The 15,322-nt window shown below is 40.2% G+C and overlaps 2 protein-coding genes and 2 non-coding genes across 6 annotated transcripts; all 4 read left to right on the top strand.

Moving 5' to 3' along the window:
- The first annotated feature begins 1,813 nt into the window (after positions 1–1,813).
- On the top strand, positions 1,814–8,156 carry LOC138604997 (cytotoxic and regulatory T-cell molecule). 3 transcript variants are annotated; one of them, XM_069677077.1, is made up of 11 exons: positions 1,814–1,884; positions 3,013–3,153; positions 3,283–3,435; positions 4,149–4,268; positions 4,678–4,833; positions 5,265–5,486; positions 6,333–6,407; positions 6,594–6,662; positions 6,837–6,986; positions 7,251–7,337; positions 7,813–8,156. In XM_069677077.1, the coding sequence occupies exons 1-11, from the start codon at positions 1,839–1,841 to the stop codon at positions 7,986–7,988; spliced, it is 1,395 nt and encodes a 464-aa protein (XP_069533178.1). In that variant the 5' UTR covers positions 1,814–1,838; the 3' UTR covers positions 7,989–8,156. The 3 variants fall into 3 exon arrangements, with proteins under 3 accessions (XP_069533178.1, XP_069533169.1, XP_069533160.1); XM_069677068.1 differs by having other exon boundaries at positions 3,013–3,186; positions 5,268–5,486; XM_069677059.1 differs by having other exon boundaries at positions 3,013–3,186.
- A 695-nt stretch (positions 8,157–8,851) lies between these two features.
- On the top strand, positions 8,852–13,134 carry hspa8 (heat shock protein 8). Its single transcript, XM_069677046.1, has 9 exons — positions 8,852–8,938; positions 9,961–10,170; positions 10,522–10,727; positions 10,811–10,963; positions 11,071–11,626; positions 11,726–11,928; positions 12,124–12,322; positions 12,401–12,633; positions 12,707–13,134. Exons 2-9 carry the CDS (start codon positions 9,966–9,968, stop codon positions 12,902–12,904), a joined length of 1,953 nt encoding a protein of 650 aa, XP_069533147.1. The 5' UTR covers positions 8,852–8,938; positions 9,961–9,965; the 3' UTR covers positions 12,905–13,134.
- On the top strand, positions 10,359–10,451 carry LOC138605905 (small nucleolar RNA SNORD14). Its single transcript, XR_011309342.1, has one exon. It is a non-coding gene; the product is annotated as a small nucleolar RNA SNORD14 (small nucleolar RNA).
- LOC138605912 (small nucleolar RNA SNORD14) lies at positions 11,965–12,057 on the top strand. Its single transcript, XR_011309343.1, has one exon. It is a non-coding gene; the product is annotated as a small nucleolar RNA SNORD14 (small nucleolar RNA).
- Positions 13,135–15,322: the final 2,188 nt, after the last annotated feature.

Below are 15,322 nucleotides of genomic sequence, written 5' to 3'. Positions count from 1 at the left end.
GTAGGGAGCTAAGACCCCTAGAGGGAGCTCTCAGGAGATCAACTGCTCCCTCGCATCAAAAGGAACTGGATGAGGTGGTTTCCGCATCTGATTAGATACCCCCTTGGCTGCTCCCTGTGAAGAGTTTACATTTATGTGCAACTGGAAGGACACCCTTGGGTGGATCAAGAACTCACTGGAGGTAATATACCAGGCCTGGAAATGCCTCAGAATCCTACATGAGGCCCCATAAGTGCAAGAGAATGGTCAAATGGGAAAAAAAACACATCATGATTTTCTCAAAGTACATATTAACTCTATATTTATATTACAAGAGCTGTCATAAACTTGGTCAGTTAATGTCAAAGTCCTGACTCGTTTCTCTTCAAACTAGACGGTGGCTGGATCAGCATCTTCACAGAACATGTGACACATTACATAGACCACAACATCCATCCATCCATAGACTGACCATTCACGCTCACATTCATACCTACAAGGCAATTTTAGAGTCACCAATAAACCTAAGGAGCATGTTTTTGGACTGTAGGATGAAGCTGGAGTACTCAAAGGGAACCCACGCATGCACGTGGAGAACATGCAAACTCCACATAGAAAGGACCACTACGTCTGAACCGGGGCTTGAACTAGGAAACCTTCTAGCTGTGAGGCAACAGTGCCAACCACTGCAGCACCGTGCAGCCCTAGACCACACCAGTCCGATCATATTATTTGATTTGATGACAATCATTTGATTTGATCACATTTAAACTGACAGAGGCACGTGCTTTAAAAGGAGTCTTCTATCAGATGACTCTTTAGTCTGAATTAAACAGCTGCATTGGTTTAGGACAGTGGTTCCCAACCTGGGGTCTGGGCACCAAAGATCACTGGGGTGCGCGATGCTTTGTCTGCACTGAGATTGTCAAGATTAGATTTGCACCTGTTAAATAAAATCATTAAAAAACTTACTTGATAATCAAAAGTTTGTTCAACTATTAAAAAAAAAACGATTTTTTGGTCCTCATTCAAATTTCATTCAAAGCTTTGTAGGCCCCACCTCTGCCAACTATTGGCTGATTGGTGTTCATTTTGGCAATAAAGATTTGAAATTAATCACTTTATTGTTTTGGTGTAGGTGTGTGCGGGCTGGGGGGCTCAGCCTTTCTTAGATACAAGCAGGGGGGGCTCCAAGGAAAAAAGGTTGCGAACCACTGGTTTAGGAAATTACAATACATCTAGTTTTCAAGGTTGTCCTCCATGCTAGTCCGTAAGTACATCTTGCAGTATTTTTAAACCACAGCCCTATTTTTTCATGTTTTCTTGTGTAAATGACTAATGACGAATCACTCCAGAAGATTTTTTATCACAGTAAGATACTTTTCTTTAACCAGAATCAGCCTTTACATCGCTCACTTCAAAGCCACCAGACTCTATTGACAAAAACTGTAATTCTACTTTGAAAAACACATGAGTTGAAACAACACTGAAAACTGAGCCTGAGCCTTTTACATACATTTAAAAAAATATATTTAAAGTTTCAATATGAACATTGAACATTGAAACAGCATACATATGACAGAAAATAAGGAAAAGTATAATCTCCTTTAAGATTCTTCTTTTTCATAAATCACCTAAAACATTTTTAGGTGTGATGACTACAACGGTCAGTTTCAGGATCATGAAACCTGAACTATTGACATTTTCACTGTAAGCATCACATGAGAATCCCTTTAATGAAAAAGTCTGTGGAAACCACTGGGCTGTGATGTCATGGAAGGTCCCTCAGCAGAGTACAAAAGGATGGTAGAAATGAGGAAATGGCAGAGTCGAAGCGCGATCGCTACTGAGCGTCAGAGATGGGACAGAAGCTGCAGCTCAGCGTCTTCATGGTGCTCGTACAGGGTGAGTCCCACACTTCAGTACTTTGACATACCCTTTATCAGAAGTCGATTATGCTAAATTAGAATCTGATTATTTAAAGTGGCACATGTATCAACTGAAAGTCAAATCTTGTTTTGGCAGTGTGTGATGGTTTATTGGAAAATAGAGCAAAATGTTATGTTAACTATGCTGCTTTTGACAAATAAAATGGTTCCACCTTTCATTACTAAAATGCTTTGTTACCAGAGCTTATGCTTGTTGTGGGATTAGGGTTGTATGTTTTATATATGAAGCTTTTGATTTAGAAGCAAGTACCTATGGTGAATTTAATCCTCCTTTGGATTCTCATCCAAATACTCTGTTTTATTTCATTTTTATCTTATTTCAGTAACTTATTTTACGTTTAAGTCAGCCACAATTGAGTACAGTATGTGTATGTTTGCATGCCTGTTTATATGAATATATCCTGCATATTGTTTTATTTGCTTTTGTGTAGAAAGGGGAAAGTGTCAAAAACAGGTTTCAGGCAGTATAAAAGGCACACCTGTGTAGTTTCCTGTGGTTTTCATGCATTTGCACTTGTTGTTAAAGTAATGTTTTATCCTCACACCACCCCCAGTCTTGATGACATACGTCCGATATTTGAAGCCCCCTGCCCTCATAGTGTCAGTGCACCCACACAGTTGTGTTTTCCATGCAGTTTGTCATTCTGACCCCCATAGGAAAGAAAAAGCACCTAAAGCCCCCGTGAACGGCCCACAGCTTATTTCTATTTTCTCTTGAAACCGCTGTTACTTTCTCTTTCAGCATAGAAGGGCTGACCACATTACTTCCTGTCACATAGACGTTTATCCGATGTGTGACAGGGGGCTGCTTCAGTACAGTCAACATTACCTTTTCCTTTACACCACCTCTGTGTTCACACACAGAAATACACTGACAGGAAGAGATGAGTCAAAGGCTTTCAGCTTCGGACACCTCAACCCACCACAACCTCGGAACAAAAAAAACCACCTGATCTGACCTTTTACCGGACCATTAGAAAGTTACTCTTGTTTTTGAAGGTTGCTGCTTAGAATTGGTGTCAATCTGTGAAAATGTCCTTGTGTTACTAAACCCCATGGTGTTGATTGTGTTCTCATCCTGCAGTTTCACTTGCGGTGCAGGAGCAGATGACCATAAAACAAGGTCACACTGTCAACTTAAGCTGCTCAATAACTAACGCTCACCGCACCAAAGTGGAGTGGAGGAACCCTGAGGGATATGTCATGTTCTTCAGTCACAATAAAGGTGACGAATGTAACTTCAGTCAAAACAACAAAAGTAATTGTCTCATATATGCGTTTTCTTTTATGGCAAATTGCAAGAATCTTGAATGACGGATATCAATCATCTTTTTGATTCCCCCTCGCTCCTCAGCTTTAAAGGACAAACGCTACACCATCATCAAACTGTCCAAGTCAGAATTCACCGTCAGTATTTCCAATGTCACCTTTAAAGATGGAGGCAGCTACACATGCACTCAATACGGCAGTCCCCCGACAGTGAAGAAAGTGGAGGTCACAGTTTTAGGTGAGTATAATGCTGCAGTTGATTTGGTGACAGATAATATTATTATCAAAGATATCCTCAGACCAGGCTGTTCATATTGGTTCTGTGTGGGGGACATGACACTGAGGCCTTTATTTCACACCATGAAACAGTTAACCTAATGTGGTGTGAAAATCACACTCTGGGCTTTCAGTGATCTTAAAACACATGCAGGACTAACTGAGCATATTTTCTATTTAGTTAAGTAGTAAACAGTTTTTACAGTATTTAGGGAGTTAAGTTATCACATTATTTCCCTAACCTCAGGAAATAGATCACCTATTGAGACTGAAAAGGTGTAGTGGTAGTAGATGTATTTGAAAATGACTGAGAGGAAAGACAGATATTGATCAGTCAGGAGATAATGTCATATCAGACGTAGAGGAGCCACAGAAATTAGTGACACATAAATGAAGGTTTGATCAAAGAGAAAGAATGAAATAGAAATGCAGGGTGAATGAAAATGTATTTGTGATGTACATTTCCGGAAAAGATTGACCTTATTTTTACGGCCAGGGACATTCTATAAAAAATAACAGCATATTAAGAAGAAATAGTTGTGATTACATCTTAAAAGTAAAACCTTTCTTGATATGATGTTGACAATTACATAACAACTTTAACATCACCCTGATTTGGCTGGTTGGATGAGCATTTACAACCCACTGATTACATTTACTCTGATTCTTTTCAAGGTCTTCCCAAAATGAGTGTAGCGAAGCATGAAGGAAAGTCTGTGGTAAAGTGCACTGCAGAGGGGACCCGCTACGCTCCTCAGATCTTCTGGAAACTTAACAATGGGCCTGAAATTCAAGGTGAGTGGGTAACTTGTGTTTAGATAAATGGCAAAGCTAGATCGTAATAAGAAAGTGGATGAAAGTAACTGAAGATGGGAACATATGAGCGTAACTGTTCTTTTAAATCATGCTTCATTTGGTCCAGTAGTTTTGTGCAGAGGGTAAATACATGTGTGTGTATGCTCAGACACAGTTGTTGTTTTGAACATCTAGCACTTGTAATGTTACATGGTGGCAGCACACTATAAAAAAACTTCTGGTTGTCCTGAAAGGAGGGAGATCTTTTTATTTAAGCTCTCTTTGTTAAGTATTAATCTTGTTTTCATCAAAGGTCTCAGCAAACTGCGTAACATGTTAGTTGTCTGACTGCTATGTGAGTGGCTTCACCTTCTAAGATAAAGATCCTATGACTCGTCCTGTTCCACAGCTTATGCCGACATTGTTCACGAAGACAAAAAATATGTCTCAATGGACATGCTAACTGTTGACCCACTGGGGAAGAGAGTCACAGTGAAATGCCTCATTCGACATCCGGCTCTGCATTCACAACCTCTGATGAACTTTGTAAAAATTGGACGGAAAGGTGAGTGTAATTCATTTAAAGTGAAATACGTCTGTTCCTCTCACTCTTTACCAGATCGAATGTTCTCAACTTTAACTTTACAATTACAATAATTTACTTGTTTACTTCAATGTACTTCTAACATTTTGAGGAACTGTGAAAGCGTAGTCATGTCGTCACAAAACGGGGAAAGCACCGGAGTTTCTTTTCTCATGAGTTGTGTCCACAGCACCACCATGGACTGTGGAACTAACAAAAAAACCCAAACAAAAAAAAACAACTGTCATGTAATTTCCTCTTTTTTCTGTAAATAGTCTTGTTTCCTGTTTCTAAAGCAGATGTGTGATTTGTAGATTTGACAGCATGAATTTTCACTTAATATAAATTTTGTAATACACTGTATGCTGCTAATATAAGGCCTTGTTCATAATGTAAGCCCCTCTCTTTGTCAGCAGACAAGTTCTACCGCACAACCACGACCAACTCCCCCACAGCTCGGCCTCCAGGCTCACCAGAGGTGCTGAGGACAACCAGCTGGTCCAGAATCACAACCAGAGTTGTGAGTCCGACATCTTCAGAGAGCTCTGTAAGGTTATCAACTTTTCCAGTGACAGTGCCCACCGGATTTCCTCTGAGCCCTGTTCCCTCCACAGACTCACATCTCAGCGCTACTGGTGAGTCAGACTTTTTTCATCTGGGTGAAACAAGTCACAGCAGAGCACAGACTTTAAGTCAGGTAGGGTCACTTGATTGATATTGCACATTTAAAAAGAACATCAGGTGATGAGCCAAGGTGCTTAAGGTGCCATAAACAGGCATTAAAACAGGTAGACATCATTAAAAGAACAAGGGCAACAATTAATTATATAATACAATAAACCACATCTAATACAGCAAGAGCCGATCAACATTGACGAAACCAACAAAAGAATAAAGTGCAGTAAGAGTTCAAAATAAGGTGAAAGTGACCAGTAGTTTTAAATTATAGATGACAAGAACTTGAGACTATTTATACAACAAACTACATACAATGGCTACATGAATTTATCAAGCTGTACAGTAGCTAAAAAAGGATTTACACTGTTAAAAATAATGTAGATGAATCATAAATGGCATGACCCTATACTAAATGCTTTATTACTTTGTGTTATTGATATACAGTACATAATCTGTATAACCCTGAGAGGAACTACACATATCTCAGTGTTCACAGTGTATTTAGATGAGCTGCTTAACCACCACTGTAGTTATGATACCACCAAATCTGCTTCCTGTGGCGGAAGTCTCAGAGAGTCATGTGAATCTCACTTAAAGTTCACAGATTGTGAGGATGGAAATGTGAGCTTGATGCATGTGAAGAGCTTTGCCTAATAAAGCATAATAAAGATTTGACCCCAGTGGTCTTATTAGAGGTCAGAGGTTATTCATCTGCATGTGTTCAGAACATTTTCTTTACAGAATTAACCTGACCTCTGTTTTCTAATGAAGCTCATTCAAACATGTGTCTCCACTTTTTGTAGCTGATTCAAGAGCATCTGTATCATCCGTCACAACCAGGAGGAATGAAACCGTCAGCAATGCAACCAGCACAGCAGGTACAATGTGCAGTGCACTGTAGTGTAAGATCATATAGGACAAATGCCTGTCTAATGCCATCTAGTGGTTACACTGAATGACTACAATTGAGTTGTTGGATTCAGAAAACAGGGTAAACTTAGGCTGCAGCATTTTATTAAGGCCTGTTTTAATAACTGTATCTTCCTCCTTTGTAACTCTTAAAGACTGGATATCTGTCGCCCAGACAACAGAGGAGATCACTTCTTTTAACAGCACGGATGGAAACACAACAGGTAATTCACTTTGTTAACAGTGATGTCTGTATGTTTGAGACTAAAGATCAGTTTCTCTGGTATAAAACTGATGACATAACAGCCATTTTATGTGCACACAGTAAACTTGAGCGCTGGTCTTTCAGAGTGATGAGGGTTTTCCTTACTAACTACCAACTTGCTGTCTGTTCACAGGGAGCTTTAACAACCCGAAGATGCAAGCAGGAGCTGTAGGAAGTTCATCATTACTGGTCTTCCTGGTGACATTCCTGATTCTCTGTCTTCTGGTGGTGGTGATTTTTTTCACCATCAAACTGAGGAGAGCACACCTCGCCTGGAAGAGAGGTAAGCAGACCAGATCATTCTTATTTCTGCAGGCCATTCATCTAATCATACCAACTACATCATACTAAAGCTGCAGCTAGTTTGAACCTGACTCACAGGGGAACCATAAATGAAACTGCTGGTGTGTAGGAATATCTTCCCATGGCTGGAAAAAGCTGTAATAACAGTTAAATCAATCATCTTAGACAAAGGAAAAAGCAGTTTTTTTTTTTAAATAAATGTGTTTAAATATATATATATATATAACAGTGTTTACTGTTTCAGAGAACGAAGACTCTGATCCGTCAGAGGAGAGCAGCAAATCAAAATCAAGCCAGGAAGAGAAGAGCACCCAAGGACAGAGGCGCAGAGGTAAGCAGATGATTCAGCACTCCTTTTATGGCTTCTGCAGGAAGGAAGACGGAAATGTACTGAAAGAACATTTATGCCAGCCGAGTGATCGAACTGCAAAGATCTGAATCCCCCTTGATCCCATGTCATGTGATTAAACAGGACTTTAGAGTTAAATTTCAAACTTGAAGTAATTTTATATTTCCAAACATTTAATTAATTTCGAATTAAGAAAATAACATTAACTTCTTATCAATCGTCCATTTTGGTGCTTTTTCTGTACATCATTGTGTATCATTATTTTTGTACACATATTTAGATATTGTAGGCTATGATTAATAGCCTATTGATGACCAGTGCCCCTTTCGCTGACACAATGTCTAAAGCACATTGTGATGTGAAAAAATCAGATAACTGGCATCTTTTTTGAGAAGCAAGGCAAGTGTGTTAAGTGGTAACCGGTTTCAAAATATCTCAAATACTCTCTCTTACACAGGGCTCTTCAACACAGCATTCACACAATATGTGGTTGAGGAACCAACAGTGATCACCTCAGTGATAAACACAACTGCAATGGCAACAACGGAGAGTTTAAATAAAGAGCAGACTTCTCAACGTCAAACCCTGGGACAAACTTCAGCTAAATGTGACATAAAGGAGACAGAGCTCTAACGATCTGTAAAATGTTAATGTCAACAGTAGCATTATCACTCTCACAGATGATTCTCTTACTGCACTGTAACAGAGTATGTTTACAAAGAAAAGAATGTGCTAACACAATGTGCTTATACCTATGTACATTTTTATGTTATGTTGCCTACTGTGTAAATACTGTAAAGATGTATTTTTACATGTACAAATAAATTATGTTTTGATATAACATAAAGGCATTCTCTTTTGTACATTGAGGGAAACTGAAGAATTATTTTAACTTTTTTTTTTCAATCAATTCTCTCCAGCTTTATCTTAACATGTATAACACAATAAAGGCTGACGATACGTCACCTGACTGCGAACAATGGTTGTCCATACCTTATTGTGCTGGAAAACATAATAAATATAATGTAAAGCAGTATACAATATTTGAAAACTACAGAACAGGATTAGATAAATTACAGAACTATTTATATGTCTTAAAAAGCATCTCCAACAGCTACATCTAGTCTACATCCCAGTTAGCTTCCTATCGAGCCGTGTCTTGGCTCTACTTAAACTTCCTCAGTAATTCTTAGAGGAATAAAAGCCCTTTTAGTTCTAATAAGACGCAGCAATACTCAGTAAGAATATACAATGTTTGATGAAAGGGTCAATTTCCTATCTGTATCGTGTATCTTCGGACAAAGATATTAACCTGGACCACGCGGTATTCCACAGAGATTATGAAATACAGATAATGAAGCAGGAAGTAGCCCGGGAGGTTTTTCACGTCATCAAATATACTGAGCGTTATTGGTGGACCGCTGACGATAGACTCGGAGACTCGACGTTTGATTGGCTGCTTTACCGGCAATATATAAGGTCCCGATAACTGGTCATCCTCCTTTCCCTTCTCTTACCGGCTAGGACAAGTCCGCCTCGCCGCTGTCCATTCCAACCCAACACCCAAAGTCACCCTTAATCCGGTAAGTTGTTCTTTGATAACTAAATCAGGAATGTGTTTTATGAGAAACATTTCACATCCATCGTTTGGTGCCTCCAGGAACGAGTAGTCACAGTAACGCTATTTTGTTAAGTCATTGCCGTTATCCGCTGACAAAGGCAATGTTATTTGGTTTGAAATCGTTGCTGCTGAATGTAGACAATTAAAATGTAGAATACTTGTTCATCTGCCCCTAGGGGGGTTTATGCCTAAGCATAAACTAACGTTTTGTAGATGATGGAGAGGGGAGCGTGGGGGAGGGGTGAAGAAATTCACTCTGAGACGTTCCAGAATGTTCTCGAACAACCAATGTCAAGCTAACCGGAAACAACATAAGACTTCCGGGGTTTTCCAGCGTAAAATGCCTTTGTTCATCGCAAGTTGCTTAAATGTAATTTGTATTGGCTCGAAATGCAACTAGGGTTATCTGTGTAATGATTACTGTTTTCGGAGGTAAAATTCTAATGAATGCTGACATGTTGAGGACGGGGTTATTTTGTCCATTTCCGGTATTACCTCTGCTTGTCAGTGGTAACTTGCCGTCTCACTGTCACATGGTCAGCTAGCGCCATGTTTTCACCCTTCCTGGTCTTCTGCCGCATTGTTAGCCCTTAGCCTAAGTGACTTTTCTTTTACACTGAAGTGGTAATGTCATACTTATTACATCCTTTTACCAATTTTTATTGGTAGATATCCTGTTATTTGGGCAATGACATTTTTTGATCTTCTGAATGGCTCCAAAAAGTGCAGAACAATACTTCGACCATTTTGAGTTGAGTTTTATAGTTTAAACTGCTACTTTTCTGAGACTGGAGCTACATTACAGAGTACAGTTCTACAATCATTTTACATTATCCACCTCAAATGTGGCAGTATTTTTTGTCTTTTTACATGTTGGCAGGTGTTTGGATATTAGTCATAAGCTGAATTTTCTTTTGGTTTGCATAAGTGATAAATTGAAGGAACATGCTCACCCGATGATGCTAATATTCTTTCTTTATTTAGGAAACATGTCCAAGGGACCAGCAGTTGGTATTGATCTTGGGACCACCTACTCCTGTGTTGGTGTGTTCCAGCATGGAAAAGTTGAAATCATTGCCAACGACCAGGGCAACAGGACCACACCCAGCTATGTGGCCTTCACAGACAGTGAGAGGCTGATTGGGGATGCAGCAAAAAATCAGGTTGCCATGAACCCCACCAACACAGTCTTCGGTAAGGATTTAGGGTTAAGTGTTCAAATTAGTGGTAATATGGTCTTGTGTCATTCCCATCAACTGGAAACATGTTCAAATTATGTATCACAACAATGTCTTAAAGTTTTAACTTTAATTTGAGGCGAGAATGACATAAGACTGAAATAATATAAAATGGTCCAGAGTGACCCTTTTTAAAGCACTTTATCACTGTGATGACGATTTTCCTGCCATTCGTAGTTTCCACCAGAGGTTGAAAGACCAAAGATGGCCCAAATCCTTCCTTGGATGTCTGAGTGATCTCTTTAATGGAAGCTGACATATGAGCATATTCTCCTTGTGATTCTTAAAGAAAATATTTATTTTGCAGATGCCAAACGACTGATCGGCCGCAGGTTTGACGACACAGTTGTGCAGTCAGATATGAAGCACTGGCCATTTAATGTAATTAATGACAACACCCGTCCCAAGGTCCAAGTTGAGTACAAGGGTGAGTCAAAGTCCTTCTACCCAGAGGAGATCTCGTCTATGGTGCTGACAAAGATGAAGGAGATTGCTGAAGCCTACCTCGGAAAAGTAAGTTATTTGGCATGTATCTTGACAAAATATGGCAAGATTTGGTTTTAAATTACGCTAATAGTTTGCTTGTTTCCTTTAAGACTGTCAACAACGCTGTAATTACCGTGCCTGCCTACTTCAACGACTCCCAGCGCCAGGCCACAAAAGATGCTGGTACAATCTCTGGCCTCAATGTTCTGCGAATTATCAATGAACCAACCGCTGCTGCTATTGCTTACGGGTTGGACAAGAAGGTAAAGCTTGTACTCTTTGTATACAATTTGAACATGATTAATTATTTTCCAGTTATCCTACAGTACAGTGCTGATCTACCTTATATTTAACACCAATTTCTTTCCAGGTTGGGTCAGAAAGAAATGTTCTGATCTTCGATCTTGGTGGTGGCACTTTCGATGTGTCCATCTTGACTATCGAGGATGGTATCTTTGAGGTCAAGTCCACTGCTGGAGATACTCATCTTGGTGGGGAAGATTTTGACAACCGCATGGTCAACCACTTCATTGCAGAGTTCAAGCGTAAGTACAAGAAGGACATCAGTGACAACAAGAGGGCTGTCCGTCGTCTGCGCACCGCTTGTGAGAGGGCAAAGCGCACCCTGTCTTCCAGCACCCAGGCCAGCATTGAAATCGACTCACTGTATGAGGGAGTTGACTTCTACACCTCCATCACAAGGGCTCGCTTTGAGGAGCTCAACGCTGATCTCTTCCGTGGCACCTTGGACCCCGTGGAGAAGTCTCTTCGTGACGCTAAGATGGACAAAGGGCAGATTCATGACATCGTGTTGGTTGGTGGCTCCACCCGTATCCCCAAGATCCAGAAGCTGCTTCAGGATTTCTTCAATGGAAAGGAGCTCAACAAGAGCATCAATCCAGATGAGGCTGTGGCTTACGGAGCTGGTAATGTCTTCAGTTACATGGAGCACTAAAACTGTGCCTTAATGAGTTTTTTCTTTTTGTGAAATTATTTTTGGGACTAACTGTTGCTGATCTTTACAGCTGTCCAGGCTGCCATCCTGTCTGGTGACAAGTCTGAGAATGTGCAGGACTTGCTGCTCCTGGATGTCACCCCTCTGTCTCTGGGTATTGAAACCGCTGGCGGGGTCATGACTGTCCTGATCAAACGTAACACCACCATTCCTACCAAGCAGACCCAGACCTTCACCACCTACTCTGACAACCAGCCTGGTGTGCTCATCCAGGTAAGCACAACATGATATTACATATGTCCATTCTTTTTGCAGTGATGATATGTTTTCCTGCCATTCGTAGTTTCCACCAGAGGTCGCAAGACCAAAGATGGCACTGACCTTCCTTGGATGTCTGAGCGAAATAAAGTTAAAAGAACTATAAACAAAGTCTCATACTTGTCTCCTAACACTGCATTCTTTCAACAGGTTTATGAGGGTGAGCGTGCCATGACCAGGGACAACAACCTGCTGGGCAAGTTTGAGCTGACTGGCATCCCCCCTGCTCCTCGTGGTGTTCCCCAGATCGAGGTTACATTTGATATTGATGCCAACGGCATCATGAATGTGTCTGCTGTAGACAAGAGCACTGGCAAGGAAAACAAGATCACCATCACTAATGACAAGGGTGAGTTTAGTGTTGAATTTGAGTGCACTTTAAAGCCTCTGCGCCAGTTCTTCTGATGAGAGTGAAATTTGTTCCCAGGTCGACTCAGCAAGGAGGACATTGAGCGCATGGTCCAGGAAGCTGAGAAGTACAAGGCTGAAGATGACGTCCAGCGTGACAAGGTCTCTGCTAAGAACGGCCTGGAGTCGTATGCTTTCAACATGAAGTCCACTGTGGAGGATGAAAAGCTTGCTGGCAAGATCAGTGATGATGACAAGCAGAAGATTTTGGACAAGTGTAACGAGGTCATCAGCTGGCTGGACAAGAACCAGGTACATTGTGTTTATTATATCATTTTGTCCTTATAAGAGTTTGCCTGGATACTAAAACATTCTTCTTTTGCAGACCGCCGAGAGGGATGAGTACGAGCATCAACAGAAGGAGCTGGAGAAGGTGTGCAACCCCATCATCACCAAGCTGTACCAGAGTGCTGGTGGCATGCCCGGTGGTATGCCAGAGGGCATGCCTGGTGGCTTCCCTGGAGCTGGTGGTGCCGCTCCCGGTGGTGGATCCTCTGGACCAACCATCGAGGAGGTCGACTAAGTCATTCCATCACTTCATCCACTCCTGAGATGTTTTCTAAGAAAGTAACCCTCATAGCCAAGTAACAACATGCTATAGAGTGTAATATACAATAAAAATGGGGTTTAGAGATCATTTTGTGAAAAAACTGGGAAAAACTTGGAGTGGGCACAATTGAGCGGAGTTCACATGTCTGGTTAAGAGTTTTGTATACTGAGATGTTACTGCCCAATAAAGATCTTGCAACCCTCTGCCTGTTTCAAATTGACTCAAAGTTAAATGTCATTTATTTTAAGATGGCACTTAAATAATCCTGAGGAAATTATCGTGCCAGATGGCTCCAAAATAATTCTACAAAATTAGAGAAACAAAACTCCAAACTGAGAATATGTGTATGGGCTATTTCAAAAGAGATGGTGCCTAAAGAAAAACTAATACAATATTCTACAAATGTAGGCAGGAAGTAATGGTGACACGTATTGACAGTTATGTAGTAAGAACTTCTATTGCACAAGGTTATGAACATTGAAATGTCAAGGCGAGAGCGAATGCCTCATTTGCAGGAAGGGATTTAAAATAAACATTTATTTAAAAAAAAAAATTCATTGGGTGTAGTTAATAGACTTGTTACATTGGCATAAAAAAATCCGTGAACTTAAAGTGTAGCCCGTATGTACCTGTTTAGTGTATGAAGTGTTTGTGGGTATGAATTGACCTGAAAAGTTGAAGCAATGCAGGTACAGAACATGTGAAATAGGCGAGGGATCAGCACTTGGTTATACAGCACCACCTGCTGGCCAAACCAGTTTTCTTGGCTATGTCAACTAGAGCTACATCAATGAAACCTGGGCCACTATTTTAAGCGTTTTTTGTAATTTTTTATTAACGCCAATGTCTTTTCTTTGTTATGGCTGTAACAATGTCGGCTGCGAAAAGGCAAGCATGGTTTATCGTGTTTTATAACTTAAGTCTTTTACGAGGAGCACTTGAAGGCAGCATCCGTGCTTCGGCGTTTCTATGGTTACATTGTTGTGGGGAACTGACAGAGGAAAACAGGCGAGTCTCTGAACGAGGTACTTTTGAACAGGTATGTGCTAATTCCGTCTTTGTGAGTAGAAGACGCGGTAGATTTAACTGTGTTTTCCCTCCGCGTCGTTTGTCAAACTACACAAGAGCTGTAAAGCCAGCCAAAGCTTAATAACTATAATAATGAATTGCTATCGGGAATGGCAAAACATACAGAAAATGCTACACGCTAAAAACGTTTTGTTTGATTTTCTCTTTCGAGGGGTAAAGAAGAAACAAGCCTTTCACACAACGGATGCTCCTATTTAACTTGAAATTATCAAAGTTCAAATGAATGTTTTAATAACGAAATACATTTCTAAACACCGGTATCTTCTAATATAAAGTGAGTCTGTTTGGGGCATCATGGGATTTTATTCCACAAATATTATCATTTCAATTTTCCCTAAACGTTAAGCTTTTTGAACTTTTTATACGCAGATATTTTGACTCGTCAAACGCAATCAATAGCCTTTATAGTGGCCGCAACCCATTTAATTGGGACAGTTCCAGAGCCACGGTAATGTAGTTTACAATACCAAGGCTGTCAGCCATACTTGTTTTGGCTTCACCCCTGCTTTTTAAATTATTGTTTTTACTGCTTCAGGAAACCAGTACAAACAAGGAGAGAGGAGTCAAGGCAACAGACATTTAACAAAATGACAGATTTCATGCTGAAGAGCTGTCATTGCTATCCAATTATATGTCACCCCTAATATAGGGTAAACCTGGGTAAGACGCCCCCCTTAAGAACAATGTCTTTTTTCTTTCAAAATATATACAATCTGAATATCACTATAATATGTACATTTGTATTTTTAATTAGACACATTTAGAGGGTAATTAAATCATAAGTGACTATAACTTTGTTATTATAAAACCTTACGTAAAATCTTGCAAAGGGGCATCCTCCCCCACGACCCTAACAGGGTAAGAAGTATAAAAAAAGTATTTGTCATTTTTTCTCCAAACTAATGGATTACACTCCATATGATTCTCATATTACCAGTAAAAAAGGTACACTATACTATACTAACATGGCTCCTCTGGCAGCCTCCTCTCTCCTTCCTTCTCAAGACTCCTTTTTGGAATTGAGATGTCCTGTAAAATTTTGCTCTGAGATAATTGTGTGGGTCACAGACAGGAGAACGGAGAAGATGAGGAAGCCCAAAACAGAGAATGAGAAAAGCCTTTTTCAATTACAAAGTAGCATTTAGAGGAGATTTTGACATGTCACAATAGGAAAACATTGGTGTAAATAATGTAAATGATTGCTGAAGTCCACTAAGGTTCTAAAAATGTACAATAGCAATATATAATACAGTAGTAATGTGCAAGCTTCATCATGAGTCTTGGCTTAATGGAACAATGGTT

The sequence above is a fragment of the Semicossyphus pulcher genome, unplaced genomic scaffold (genome assembly GCF_022749685.1).
Source record: "Semicossyphus pulcher isolate SPU_LCO1_2020_fin unplaced genomic scaffold, fSemPul1.0.p SCAF_10, whole genome shotgun sequence".
Lineage (NCBI taxonomy): Eukaryota > Metazoa > Chordata > Actinopteri > Labriformes > Labridae > Semicossyphus > Semicossyphus pulcher.
Note: the sequence above shows the minus strand (reverse complement) of the source record. Positions and strands in the feature narration are given on the sequence as shown.

Coding starts and splice junctions, on each gene's coding strand:
- LOC138604997 (XM_069677059.1), top strand. CDS start 1,839: ATGGGACAGAAGCTGCAGCTCAGCGTCTTCATGGTGCTCGTACAGG. Junction 3,187..3,282: donor CTTCAGTCAAAACAACAAAA/GTAATTGTCTCA, acceptor CTCGCTCCTCAG/CTTTAAAGGACAAACGCTAC. Junction 6,408..6,593: donor CAATGCAACCAGCACAGCAG/GTACAATGTGCA, acceptor TAACTCTTAAAG/ACTGGATATCTGTCGCCCAG.
- hspa8 (XM_069677046.1), top strand. CDS start 9,966: ATGTCCAAGGGACCAGCAGTTGGTATTGATCTTGGGACCACCTACTCC. Junction 10,171..10,521: donor CCCCACCAACACAGTCTTCG/GTAAGGATTTAG, acceptor TTTATTTTGCAG/ATGCCAAACGACTGATCGGC. Junction 11,627..11,725: donor GGCTGTGGCTTACGGAGCTG/GTAATGTCTTCA, acceptor TGATCTTTACAG/CTGTCCAGGCTGCCATCCTG.